This window comes from Salvelinus alpinus, chromosome 11, assembly GCF_045679555.1.
Source record: "Salvelinus alpinus chromosome 11, SLU_Salpinus.1, whole genome shotgun sequence".
In the NCBI taxonomy this organism is placed as follows: Eukaryota; Metazoa; Chordata; class Actinopteri; order Salmoniformes; family Salmonidae; genus Salvelinus; species Salvelinus alpinus.
In genome coordinates this window covers 41,260,794-41,274,557 of record NC_092096.1, presented here as the reverse complement: position 1 = coordinate 41,274,557, position 13,764 = coordinate 41,260,794, and the positions used below count along the sequence as shown (strand labels likewise).

Genomic DNA, 13,764 nt, shown 5'->3' with positions numbered 1-13,764 from the left:
ACATTGAGAGACAATATCTACTAAGTTTTTTTTGGTGACCAACTTATTTTGTTTGTCAGTTTTACAATGGGGGGGTTAAACAGGTACAGGTATAATATTCAGACAAATATCAATTCATATCTTCAGTTATCATATTTCCACAAATATTATAATACAATACATTCAGGTAACTTACACCTTCCACAGCAGACACTGCCAGTATGTAATTACATTAGCTACTGTGGGAAAGGGGGATACCTAGTTAGTTGTCAACTGAATGTATTCAACTGAAATGTGTCTTCCCATTTAACCCAACCCCTCTGAATCAGAGAGGTGAGGGGGCTGCCTTAAATCGACATCCACATCTTCAGCACCGGGGAACAGTGGGTTAACTGCCTTGCTCAGGGGCAGAACGACAGATTTTTACCTTGTCAGCTCTGGGATTTGATCCAGCAACCTTCCGGTTACCGGCCCAACGCTCTAACCACTAGGATACCTACCGGGATCTCTACTCTAAAACACTCCATACTTCTGGAACACATAAATGCAGCAGAAAAAGAAACGGCCCTTTTTCAGGACCCTGTCTTACAAAGATAATTCGTAAATATCCAAATAACTTCACAGATCCTCATTGTAAAGGGTTTAAACACTGTTTCCCATGCTTGTTCAATGAACCATAAACAATTAATGAACATGCACCTGTAGAACGGTCGTTAACACACTAACAGCTCACAGACGGTAGGCAATTAAGGTCACAGTTATGAAAACTTAGGACACTGAAGAGGCCTTTCTACTGACTCTGAAAAACACCAAAAGAAAGATGCCCAGGGTCCCTGCTCATCTGCGTGAACGTGCCTTAGGCATGCTGCAAGGAAGCATGAGGACTGCAGATGTGGCCAGGGCAATAAATTGCCATGTCCGTACTGTGAGACGCTGAAGACAGCGCTACAGGACGGACAGCTGATCGTCCTCGCAGTGGCAGGTCACGTGTAACAACACCTGCACAGGATCGGTACATCCGAACATCACACCTGCGGGACAGGTACAGGATGGCAACAACAACTGCCCGAGTTACACCAGGAACGCACAATCCCTCCATCAGTGCTCAGACTGGGTGATGCCCACTCCCCTATAGGTTTAGGCTTCGTGCCATGGATCATCACTGGAGGCTTCGTGCCATGGATCATCACTGGAGGCTTCATGCCATGGATCATCACTGGAGTGGAGAGACACACAGGAGGCCTGGCTCTGGGAGAAGGCACAGGACTCACCAGGCTGGGAAGACATGCAGGAGGGTTAGGGCTTAACACAGGCACAGGACTCACCAGGCTGGGGAGACATGCAGGAGACCTCTTCCTTGGCCGAGGCACCGGATACACTGGGCCGTGGAGGCGCACTGGCGGTCTCGAGCGCAGAGCTAGCACAACTCGTCCTGGCTGGATACCCCCTGTAGCCCGGCAAGTGCGGGGAGCTGGAACGGGCCGCACTGGGCTGTGCTGGCGAACCAGGGACACCGTGCGTAGGGCTGGTGCAGTATAACCCGGGCCGAGGAGACGCACTGGAGGCCAGATGCGCTGAGCCGGCACCATCCCTCCTGGCTCGATGCCAACTCTAGCACGGCAACTGCGGGGAGCTTGCAGAGAGCGCACTGGGCTATGAGAGCGCACTGGAGACACACGGCGCAGAGCCGCATAACCTGGTGCCTGACTAGTCACTCTCTCCCCACGGTAAGCACGGGGAGTTGGCTCAGGTCTATAACCTGACTCGGCCAATCTCCCCGTGTGCCTCCCCCCCAAAAATTGGGGCTGCCTCTCGTGCACGCCTTGTTTAGCCAACTCCTCGTAGCGTCTCCGCTCCGCTTTAGCTGCCTCCAGCTCCTCCTTAGGACGACGATATTCTCCTGCATGTGCCCAGGGTCCCTTGCCATCCAAGATTTCCTCCCATGTCCACTCCTCCAAGAAACACTGCTTGGTCTTTTTGTGGTGGGATCTTCTGTAACGATCGTCCTGGGAAGAATGAGACCAAGGCGCAGCGTTCTTTGAGTTACACATAATTTTAATCACGATGTGAAACTACGATACAACAAAACAATAAAGAATACGACGACCGAACAGCTACGTCGTGCAACGTAGCGGCACACAAACAAAGAACAAGATCCCACACAGAAAGAGGGAAAAGGGCAGCCTAAGTATGGTTCTCAATCAGAGACAACGATAGACAGCTGCCTCTGATTGAGAACCACACCCGGCCAAACACATAGAAATAAACCACATAGAACCAAGACATAGAATGCCCACCCCAACTCACGCCCTGACCAAACCAAAATAGAGACATAAAAAGGATCTCTAAGGTCAGGGCGTGACAATGACTTATCAAGAACATCCTTACGTCAAAAGTTTGGACACACCTACTCATTCAAGGGTTTTTCTTTATTTTTACTATTTTATACATTGTACAACAATAGTGAAGACATCAAAACTATGAAATAAAACATATGGAATCATGTAGTAACCAAAAAAATGTTAAACAAATAAAAAAACATTTTAGATTCACTCTTCACTCTGCAGTCCAACTCATCCCAAACCATCTCAATTGGGTTGAGGTCGGGTGATTGTGGAGGTCAGGTGTGTCACGGCCGTCATAGGGAGGAGATCAAGGCCCAGCGTGGTATGCGTACATTCTCTTTATTATAAGAATGAACACTGAACAAAACTAACAAAACGAACCGTGAAGCTATACAAAGAGTGCTGAACAGGCAACTACACATAGACAAGAACCCACAAAACCAAAAGGGAAAATGGCAACCTAAATATGATCCCCAATCAGAGACAACGATAAACAGCTACCTCTGATTGGAAACCAATTCAGGCCACCATAGACCTACATATACCTAGACAAACCAAAACCATATACAAAACCCTAGACAATACAAAAACAAGCATACCCACCCTCGTCACACCCTGACCTAACCAAAATAATAAAGAAAACATAGATAACTAAGGTCAGGGCGTGACAAGGTGATTGATGCAGCACTCCATCACTCTACTTTTTGGTCAAATAGCCCTTACGCAGCCTGGAGGTGAGTTGGGTCATTGTCCTGTTGAAAAAGAAATGATAGTACCACTAAGCGCAAACCCGATGGGTTGGCGTATAGCTGCAGAATGCTCTGGTAGCCATGCTGGTTAAGTGTGCCTTGAATTCTAAACAAATCACAGACAGTGTCACCAGCCAAGCACCCCCACACCATCACACCACCTTCATGCTTCCCGGTGGGAACCACACATGCGGAGATCATCCGCTCACCTACTCTGTGTTTCACGAAGACACGGCGGTTGGAAACCAAAAATCTCACATTTGGAAAAGCAGACCAAAAGGACAGATTTCCACTGGTCTAATGTCCATTGCTCGTGTTTCCTGGCCCAAGCAAGTCTCTTCTTATTATTGGTGTCCTTTAGTAGTGGTTTCTTTGCAGCAATTCGACCATGAGGGCCTGATTCACGCAGTCTACTCTGAAAAGTTGATGTTGAGATGTGTCTGTTACTTGAACTCTGTGAAGCATTTATTTGGCCTACAATTTCTGAGGCTGGTAACTATAATGAACTAGGTAACTCTGGGTCTTCCTTTCCTGTGGCGTTCCTCATGAGATCCAGTTTAATCATTGATGGTTTTTGCAACTGCACTTGAAGAAATTTTCTGCATTGACTGACCTTCATGTCTTAAAGTAATGATGGACTGTCGTTTCTCTTTGCTTATTTGAGCTGTTCTTGCCATAATATGTACTTGGTCTTTTACCAAATAGAGCTATCTTCTGTATACCTTCTCTACCTTGTCAAAACACAACTGATTGGCTCAAATGCATTAAGGAAAGAAATTCCACAAATTAACTTTTAACAAGGCACACCTGTTAATTCAAATGCATTTCAGGTGACTACCTCATGAAGCTGGTTGAGAGAATGCCAAGCGTGTGCAAAGCTGTCATCAACACAAAGAGTGGCTACTTCAAAAATCACAAATATAAAATATATTATGACTTGTTTAAACATTTTTGGTTACTACATGATTCCATGTGTGTTATTTCATAGTTTTGATGTCTTCACTATTATTCTACAATGTAGAAAATAAGTATTACACATGCACTACATTACCAAAAGTATGTGGAAACCTGCTTGTCGAACATCTCATTCCAAAATTATGGGCATTAATAAGGAGTTGGTCCCCCTTTGTTGCTATGACAGCCTCCACTCTTCTGGGAAGGCGTTCCACTAGATGTTGGAATATTGCTGCGGTGACTTGCTTTCAGTCAGCCACAAGAGCATTAGTGAGGTCGGGCACTGATGTTGGGCGATCAGGCCTGGCTCGCAGTTGATGTTCCAATTCATCACATAGGTGTTCGGTGGGGTTGAGTTCAGGGCTTTGTTCAGGCTGGTCAAGTTCTTCCACATATCGATCTCGACAAACCATTTCTGTACGGATCTCGCTTTGTATACTTTTCGAATGCACTGTATATACTTATATGTACTTTCACTTAAGAAAAATATAAAAACGCAAGATGTAAAGTGTTGGTCCCATGTTTCATTGAGGTGAAATAAAATATCCCAGAAATGTTCCATATGCACAAAAAGTTGGCATGCGAGGCTGGTTGGACGTACTGACAAATTCTCTAAAACAACGTTGGAGGTGGCTTATGGTAGACACATGACCATAAAATTCTCTGGCAACAGCTCTGGAGAACATTCCTGCAGTCAGCATGCCAATTCCACGCTCCCTCAAAACTTGAGACATCTGCGGCATTGTGATGTGACAAATTGGACATTTTAGAATGGCCTTTATTGTCCCCAGCACGAGGTGCAATTGTGTAATGATCATGCTGTTTAATCAGCTTCTTGATATGCCACACCTGTCAGGTGGACATATTATCCTATAATGCTCACTAACAGGGATGTAATCACTTTTGTGCCATTTTGTTTTTAGAAATTAGCATTTTGTGCATATGGAACATTTCTGGGATCTTTTACTTCCTCTCATGAAACCAACCCTTTACATGTTGCGTTTATATTTTCATCCAGTGTAAATACTGCATTGTGCAAGTGATGTGCAGGTATGGAAGCTTGCATCAGACATACAGCCTGAAATAAAAATAACTACAATAATTATTGGGCCATCAAAACATCCGGGGATTCAGCCCCGAAAATCCCAGGCCTAACGACGCCACTGTCAGTGTATGAAAGTGTGTTAATGTGAATGTGTGTGTGTATGTGCGTCTGTGTATGTGTGTGAAAGAGACAGCTCAATCCCCTGGGTGACGGAGCCTTGTAAACAGAGTCCTGATTGTCTTTGTGTGGCCTGGCTTTGCTCTCCTGTACTCTGTGTGAGGACTGGAGGCTGCAGCAGCACAGACAGGAGATCTTCCTTCCTTCCCCAGCTAGCAGCAGCAGGATGAGTCATTGTTTACAGGCCTTTCCATTCTGCTATCCTATCAAACAACAGTGACGCCACTTTTCCATTGAATCACAACCTTTGCATGTCGCAACATGACACTAAGCCGGACCTACATTTCCTCTATAAAAGGAGACTGTCTCGCTCTCTCACGGGCCTCTCGACAATCCTGCTGTCCGCAGGAATCTGTCATTGGTATTTTTACCAGCTGCTGTATAATACAGTAGAAATATGCCAATAAAAGGGGAACATGTCAAGCACTTTAAAAGGTGAAGAAGAATATCAACAAAGTGTAAACACATTTTTTTAAATTATTTGACTTTTATTTAACTAGGCAAGTAAGTTAAGAACAAATTCTTATTTTCAATGACGGCCTAGGAACAGTGGGTTAACTGCCTTGTTCAGGGGCAGGACGACAGATTTTTACCTTGTCAGCTCGGGGATTTGATCTTGCAACCTTTCGGTTACTAGTCCAATGCTCTAACCACTTGGCTACCTGCCATCCCATAATATTTCAAACCGACAAAAAAACATTCAGAAATCAAAACATATTAGGGCAAAATGTTACAGGTCTTTCAGGACAAAACATTTTTACCACTTCAGAAAGCATCAAGTAAATAAAAACATACACCTCACTGGAACGTTAAATGGAATCACAGGTTGCCGGGTAATGTTCTCAGAGAATGTTGGCAACACCCCTGGAAAAAGTTACTACTGAATTAGCCTTTTGTTTCACTACCGGCCACAGAGAATACACTTCTACCTCAGAAAAATGCAATCTATGGCCTGATAGACTACAGACATACGTAGATAACTGGTAGGGGTAGGGATTTTTTATATATATATATAATAAAAAAAACATGTTTCCTTTTGTTATAATAGTTGTTATGGGGGAGGGGGGATTGTGGGTGAAAAATTGAAAGTTTGTTTCCTTTTCTATCTTTGTGTGTGCGGTGCCGTTTGGGGGGTGTTCACGTCCCCTGACTTTTTCCGCATTTTGTTGCGTTGCAGACTTGTTCTTGAATGGATTAGGTTGTTTTTTATTTGATCCGTCTTGGAGTGGGGCTGTGGCGTGGCGGGGAGCAGGGGGGCGGGGAGTCTGGGTGCTTTCCAGGTGCTCTGTATATTCATGTCTGTCAAGTTATTGTTTAATGCCAAATGTAATTCAATTGCATTGATGTTATATCGTAAAAGGAAACAATAAAAACTATAATAAAAACATTTAAATGCAATCCAACAAGGAACTGTATGGCTTACTACTGTATATCAGATTTTGACAAAACCACAACAGTGCAATATCAAGAATCTCAAGCACTGCATAGAACATTATTAAAAACTGCACAGGCATTTAAGAAAAGATGCCCAAGAATCACACCTAGGCCTTGTTAGCGGTCTGTGTCAGAAGTTTGATAAGGAATTAACTGTACTTTGTTTTCCCCCTGCTACAGTAGGCCTTCCCCTTTGGAGAGGCACCGGTAAGTATCCGTTCCCGCCATGCAGATATTAAAAAGCTTAACCAGAGATAGTTTTCAAGTAAATTAGAGAAAACAAAATCTCCTGATTAGTCAATTAAGTGGCACATTAGCCAGAGAGTTAATTAAAAGATAGGGCCATAGTCTTTAAGGATACGTCGCTAAGGCAAGAGGAGTGTTTAAACAGGAGATTGAACAAATGCTGCTTATTAAAAACTTACAGTGAATCACTTGACATCTAACACATCTTGCACCTAGAGCTACACAAACAGATTGTCACACGGTGCCAGTCCCTGGATTCCACTATGTAAATCTTTGGGACGGGAGAAAGCGAGGAGATGTAGAAGAGAAGTGCCATGCGTCACACCATGCTGGCACGTCAAGATGTTAAAGCCTCCTACAATCAGGGGCTTAGTGTGGCTGCCACAGCAACCGATGAGGAAAAACACCCAGCTCTTACTGTTCACTATGCGTTGACTCTTCTAATTGCTGAAATTAACGCTTGTAACATTAAGGAACACACAAACATATCTCTGGACTGGCGACAAATCTCAGCTGCAGATGCTTATCCAAAAGTATTTTGCTTTGCATAAAGGCATAGCTTGTGCATAAACAAGGCTGTGGGATGCTATGTTTGTAACCAGACAGAAGCATTCATAAGAACATTCAGAGAAAAGGGAATATTACACCCTCATACCTTCTTAAGCAATTCTTAATGCAAAAAGGCAGGAGTTGAGGCAGAGTGCCCCGAGAGTTAACAGTAAGGTACACTAAAACATCACAGTTCAGTGGGTGTATGTCTGTCAGAAAGACTGAGCCCTGAGAGTTAAGAGTTAGGTACACTAAAACATCACAGTTCACTGCACTGTGTTGCCGCCTCAGCATCACGTTCAATCCGGAACAATGCGACAGCTGACAGCTTGCGTCGGGGAGCATCACGCTAAAACTGAATTATTTCTGCCACGTGTTAATTTATTAACAACCACACATGCTCTAATGTAGGCAAATTTGAATATACATTTTTAACCTGGAAGTCGAATCATGAATATTCTTGCCAGGCAGACATGAGGAAAATTTCTCTTTGTTATGTGCGTTTGAATTTTGAAGGATGGGGTGAGGGAAAAAAGGGGAGAAAGACACACATTTGTGTGAATGTCCACAGGGCACATCTTCTTTAAGGGCACAACTTCTTTAAGGGCAGATATCAACACTTCATCACCTGGAACATATCTGAAACCTTCTCCGCCCCACAATACGGTCTCCGCAGCTGCAGCTTTTTGTCTAAAAGAAGCATGCACCAGGTTTTAAACTAACTGGTTTGTTTTGAAGGGTCAGGACTTTACAGCAAACATATAGAATACTTTAAGATGAGGTACTGATTAACAGATGATAAAATACACAGTTGAAAAAGAGATGACGGCATGAAAGACCAATATTTGAAGTATCTTAACGTAGAAACTAGTTTTAACGCTTGCAGAGCACTGACAAACAATCAAACAAGAGGCTGGGTCACAGAGTTCACATTAACATAATTATGATGCAGTACTACTAATGGGGGCCATAGAACACTGTATATATTCATCAAGTATGTTGTGACAAAAAGGTCTGTCCCAAGTGTGAAGGCAGCAGGTGTTTCGATACACATACACCTGCAAAGTTTCTTACATATTATTATTCCCCTAGGTTACACATGCATGAAACCTGCAGATTCCTTCTTCAGATTATGGGGCTGACTTCACCATCACAAACAAAGCCATTGTGTGTAACAGTGACAGGTTGTTACTGAATGGTTGGTAAACAAGGATGTAAACAGAGATGTACTGGTTGACTTCGGATGAGACAATTAAGAGGTTGACAAGGAAACAAACACATCAAGGCGATGCATCTGTGAGTTGAGCAAGAGTCTCAGGTATAGAATACTACCTGTGTGCCTACAGTAGGTGGTATCTGTGTTACAGCGAGACTGAAAGACTAGAAACACATTGTTAAAAGTGCTATATGAAACGACTCAATAGGTATACGCCGATTGATCAATTATCAATGAATCTCAACTAAAACCATAATAGGCATTTATTCATCTCTGTACTGCCTTTCTGAATGTGCAGCCACATTGCTGTGTGTGTGTGTGTGTGCTTTCCTCTGTGTATATGAGACTTCACTTGTCAGTCATGTTAACTCAATGCGAAGAGGGCTGCTCCAAGCGGAAATTTGAGTCCTATAGCAGCACAGAGCTGGTAGTATTAAGACCTTCTATCCATCCGCCCATGTTTTTTTCTGCATGGAAGGAGGTAAACTACGCTCTCTTAACTACCAGCCTGTGTATAGTCGCTCCGCTGGGCTTATTCGGGGGGGTTAACGCCAGCCTGGTGTGTATCTACGCAAGCACACACAAAAGTTTTTGTTATTACACACCATTAGATATGATGTTCCACCTCCTGTCAGGATTCTAAAAGCCTGATAGCATTGTTGCATAGTGATAATTATGTCTTCTCCCATATAAAACTAACATTCATGTTACTATGTAGATTCTTTGTAGAACCTACATAGTAACATGAACGTTAATTATTTCTACATTCTGCCTGTTTACTATTGAATAAAAACGTGAGCAAAGTAATGCGTGATCTGAATAGGCTACGTAATAAAGTGAAGATTGTATTTTTAAGAACAATCTTAAAAAGAAGCCATTGTCTGTGTTTAGTTTAGTTTATTAGGCTCCCCATTAGCTACTGCGCACGGAGCAGCTACTTTTCCTCGGGTCCACATAAAACATACATGACAAAGTACAGAAGAGTTATAGACAAGAACATCGTAAGATATTAAATTCAAAATAAAAAATAAAATACGAGTTCTATATTGGAAGGACACCAAGAGAAACTATTTTATTTTATTTTAAATTTTACACAATATGCATACACTACATGACCAAAAGTATGTGGACACCTCATTCCAAAATCATAGGCATTAATATGGAGTTTGTCCCTCCTTTGCTGCTATAACATTCCTCCACTCTTCCGAGAAGGCTTTCCACTAGATGTTGGAACATTGCTGCCGGGACTTGCTTCCATTCAGCCACAAGAGCATTAGTGAGGTCGGGCACTGATGTTGGGCGATTAGGCCTTGCTCGCAGTCGGCGTTCCAATTCATCCCAAAGGTGTTCGATGGGGTTGAAGTCGGGGCTCTGTGCAGGCCAGTCAACTTCTTCCACACCTTTCGACAAACCATTTTTGTATGGACCTCGCTTTGTACACGAGGGCATTGTCATGAAACAGGAAAGTGCCTTCCCCTGTTGCCACAAAGTTGGAAGCACAGAATCGTATAGAATGTCATTGTATGCTGTAGCGTTACAATTTCTCTTCACTGGAACTAAGGGGCCTAGCTCGAACCATGAAAAACACCCCAAGACCATTATTTCTCCTCCACCAAACTTTACAGTTGGCACTATGCATTGGAGCAGGTAGCGTTCTCCTGGAATCCGCCAGATTACTTTTTGTAAATCCTCAGCAATCTACACACAATACCGCATAATGACAAAGCAAAACCAGAAATACCTTAGTCATAAGTATTCAGACCCTTTGCTATGAGACTCGAAATTGAACTCAAGTGCATCCTGTTTCCATTGATCATCCATGAGATATTTCTACAACTTGATTAGAGTTCACCTGTGGTAAATTCTATTGTTTGGACATGATTTGGAAAGGCACACACCTGTATATATTAAGGTGCCCACAGTTGACAGTGCATGTCAGAACAAAAAACCAAGCCATGAGGTCTAAGAAATTGTCCGTAGATCTCAGAGACAGGATTGTTTCGAGGCACAGATCTGTGGAAGGTACCAAAAATGTCTGCTGCATTGAAGGTCCCCAAGAACACAGTGGCCTCCATCATTCTTAAATGGAAGAAATTTGGAACCACCAAGACTCTTCCTAGAGCCAAACTGAGCAATCGGGGGAGAAGGGACTTGGTCAGGGAGGTGACCAAGAACCCAATGGCTCTGACAGAGCTCTAGAGGTCCTCTGTGGAGATGGGAGAACCTTCCAGAAGGCCAACCATCTCTGTAGCACTCTACCAATCAGGCATTTATGGTTGAGTGGCCAGATGGAAGCCACTCCTCAGTAAAAGGCACATGACAGCCTGCTTGGAGTTTGCCAAAGTCTATATTTATTTACACATTTGCAAAAAAAGTTCAGCTTCTTCAACTTGTTCAATGGTCACACCCTTTACTCACAACTCCAGGTGAGGTTTAGGTCTAAGAGAATGCATTGAACCAAATACAATGCTTTTGGTTTTAGATGTATTTAAGACCAGTTTATTGTTCATTACCCATTTGGACACGGACTGTACCTCCTTGCTAAGAGTCTCAATGAATTCACTGGCTGTAGGTGCTGATGTGTAGAGTGTGCAATCAGTAGCATACATTACTGTAAAACTTCCATTAATAGCCAAGACATGGATTTGCTTAAATCATTGAACACAACAGGCGCTTAGAGACAGGCTTCTATTTAAGCCAGGCGTCTATTTCCTTAATGCACAAAGCTTTTGCTTATTTGCATAGTTCATTGTTGAATTCCAGCATTTTTATTTTACCAGGTAAATTCACTGAAAACACATTAATTTACAGCAACAACCTGGGGCATATTTACAGCAGAGAGGGGGAAGCTTAGGTGGCCATTATGGTATGAGGGCTAGATTGGGAATTTAGCCAGGACACCGGGGTTAACATCCCTACTCTTATGTTACGTGCCATGGGATTGTTAGTGACCACAGAGTGTCAGGACACCCGTTTAACGTCCCATCCGAAAGATGGCACCTTACAAAGGACAATGGCCCCCCAACACCACTTCCTGGTCTCCCATCAAGGTACCGACCAGGACCTACCCTGCTTACCTTCAGAGGAAAGCCAGCTGTGGGATGCAGGGTGGTATGCTGCTGACCTGACATCTTTGACTGTGCATTTAAGTTCTTACTTTCGCCACTAGAGGGCGATCTGATGATTTCTAGGGGTCTGTACTCCCCAGTTGACTGTTTTTGTGCTTGCCAGTGGGCTAGCAGTTCTCAGCTGTTAGCAGCCAATGGCTAGCAGTTTCTCACTGGCAAGAAAAACTGATTATTGCTGCCATTACTGAATGATTTAATGTAACAAATCAAACAAACTTTGTAACCATTTCATGGTAACATCGTAAACAATTAATTTAAACCCAGTGTTTATTTAAAACAGTCATTTATTACCTCAAACGTGGGCCAATACCGGGCTATTAGAAAGTAACTGGCAGCTATTTGAGACTGCGTTTAATTTACGTTTTACAGGTGTCATTTGTAAAAAGAGAGAACAGTGACGGCCCAAGGCAACTGCCCTGAGGGATACCGCACTGTACATATCTGATATTAGTGTCTGCATTAGTTAGTTACGTACCTTTGACAAGCATGGCAGCATTACCTGGTTGTAAATAACCTGAGTATAATGAAGCAAGCACTCAGCGTTCCAAACTGTCAATCCCAACGAGATGACTGGAGGCCAGTTGGAGCCGTTCATTTAAGTCATGTAAGAGCAAAAAAATCAAACCAGCGACCCGGGGAGAAAATACAACACATCCACATCAGTAAATGACAGGTAACAATGGTGACATCTAATTTATAGTTCAAGGACCGTGTACAAGCAAACAAACAGGCAGTTCTGTTCCACACGTCCTTCTCAATTTGCCTCTCCCACGGTCCATTACCTTTGGAAAGGAAAAAAAGTTGAAAGTGTACAACTTTAGTATGATGTCTCACTTGCAGTGCAGAGGCCTGAGCCTGCAGCCCACCAGTCTTAAACACCCCCCAAACAAAGGAAACAAGCTGACAGGTCTTGACACAAATGGTCCATTTACATGCATGCTTACTTACAGATACAACCCACAGAGGGTGGGGTGGGGGGCTAGAAGGCTGTAACGGGTGGGGGGCACTTTGTGCAATCGAGCGGAAATTATTTGAAAACATCTCAATGTGTCTACCCTATTTCCTTCCATCCCTCCTTGCTTTCTTTCCTTCATTTCAATCTCTCAGGCAGGTGTTGTCAGTCCCCACTTCACAGAGTCAAGTGGCAGAAACTTTGAACCTCTGCTCCCCATTCATCTGGCAGGTTTTGGGCTCAGCTCGTGATCTTTGTAAGCGCATGGCGCTTGTTGTCTTCAGCGCCTCCAGGTAACAGAAAGATTAAGCACAGTGAGATGCCCTCGTACAGCAGCAAAGCTTTAGTGAAGGGGGTCTTCAAATATTTAGGGTATGAGTGGAACGACACATTGCTGCGCAAAATTAAAAAAAAAGAATACAAATCTAACCATTTACATTTAATTCCTGGGTGTCTGTTTTGTAGTTAACTGTGGTTTAGAAAAATTGCATTTTTGTAAAAGATAATACATTTGTTTGTAAAGTATGACAGTGATATCCTGTGTGAGATGATGGTGGAATATTTAATGTTAAATATAAATATAAATTACATCATTAAATGCACATACATCAAATCGCTACTATATTAAAAAAGGTTCAGATATCTAGCCATTTTTTTTATAAATAATCATCCATCAAAATGATAATAAAAAAACGGCAAACTTTCTAATCTCAAACATCCCTTTAACGCGACTTCTCCACAATATTTTCATCAATATAATTTTCATGTGTGCAGACTCAAGCCATATTCTCAAGCATTTTCATAACAAGCAAATAAACATCACGTGGTTTCACCGTTCTGGCCCTGTGTCAGAGTCAATTAACTTCTCCAGGTAATGACCCCATTTGCATAGTAAACCGGGCCCGTGTGTGAACCCTAATGGGGCCAGTACCTGAGGAGATTAATTTAGAGTGACATGACTTGAACTCCATTCTTTTTTCCCCCCTCCAT

At 43.0% G+C, this 13,764-nt stretch overlaps 1 protein-coding gene across 1 annotated transcript in view; it reads right to left on the bottom strand.

Annotated features, from left to right (window-relative positions):
• Positions 1 to 11,284: 11,284 nt before the first annotated feature.
• The window catches only part of LOC139534173 (myoD family inhibitor domain-containing protein-like), a 34,799-nt gene continuing 32,319 nt past the window's right edge, over positions 11,285 to 13,764 (bottom strand). Inside the window, exon 5 of the mRNA XM_071333033.1 lies at positions 11,285 to 12,604. Within this exon, the coding sequence (XP_071189134.1) occupies positions 12,423 to 12,604 (182 nt within the window). The 3' untranslated portion in view covers positions 11,285 to 12,422. The remainder of the gene's footprint in view (positions 12,605 to 13,764) is intronic.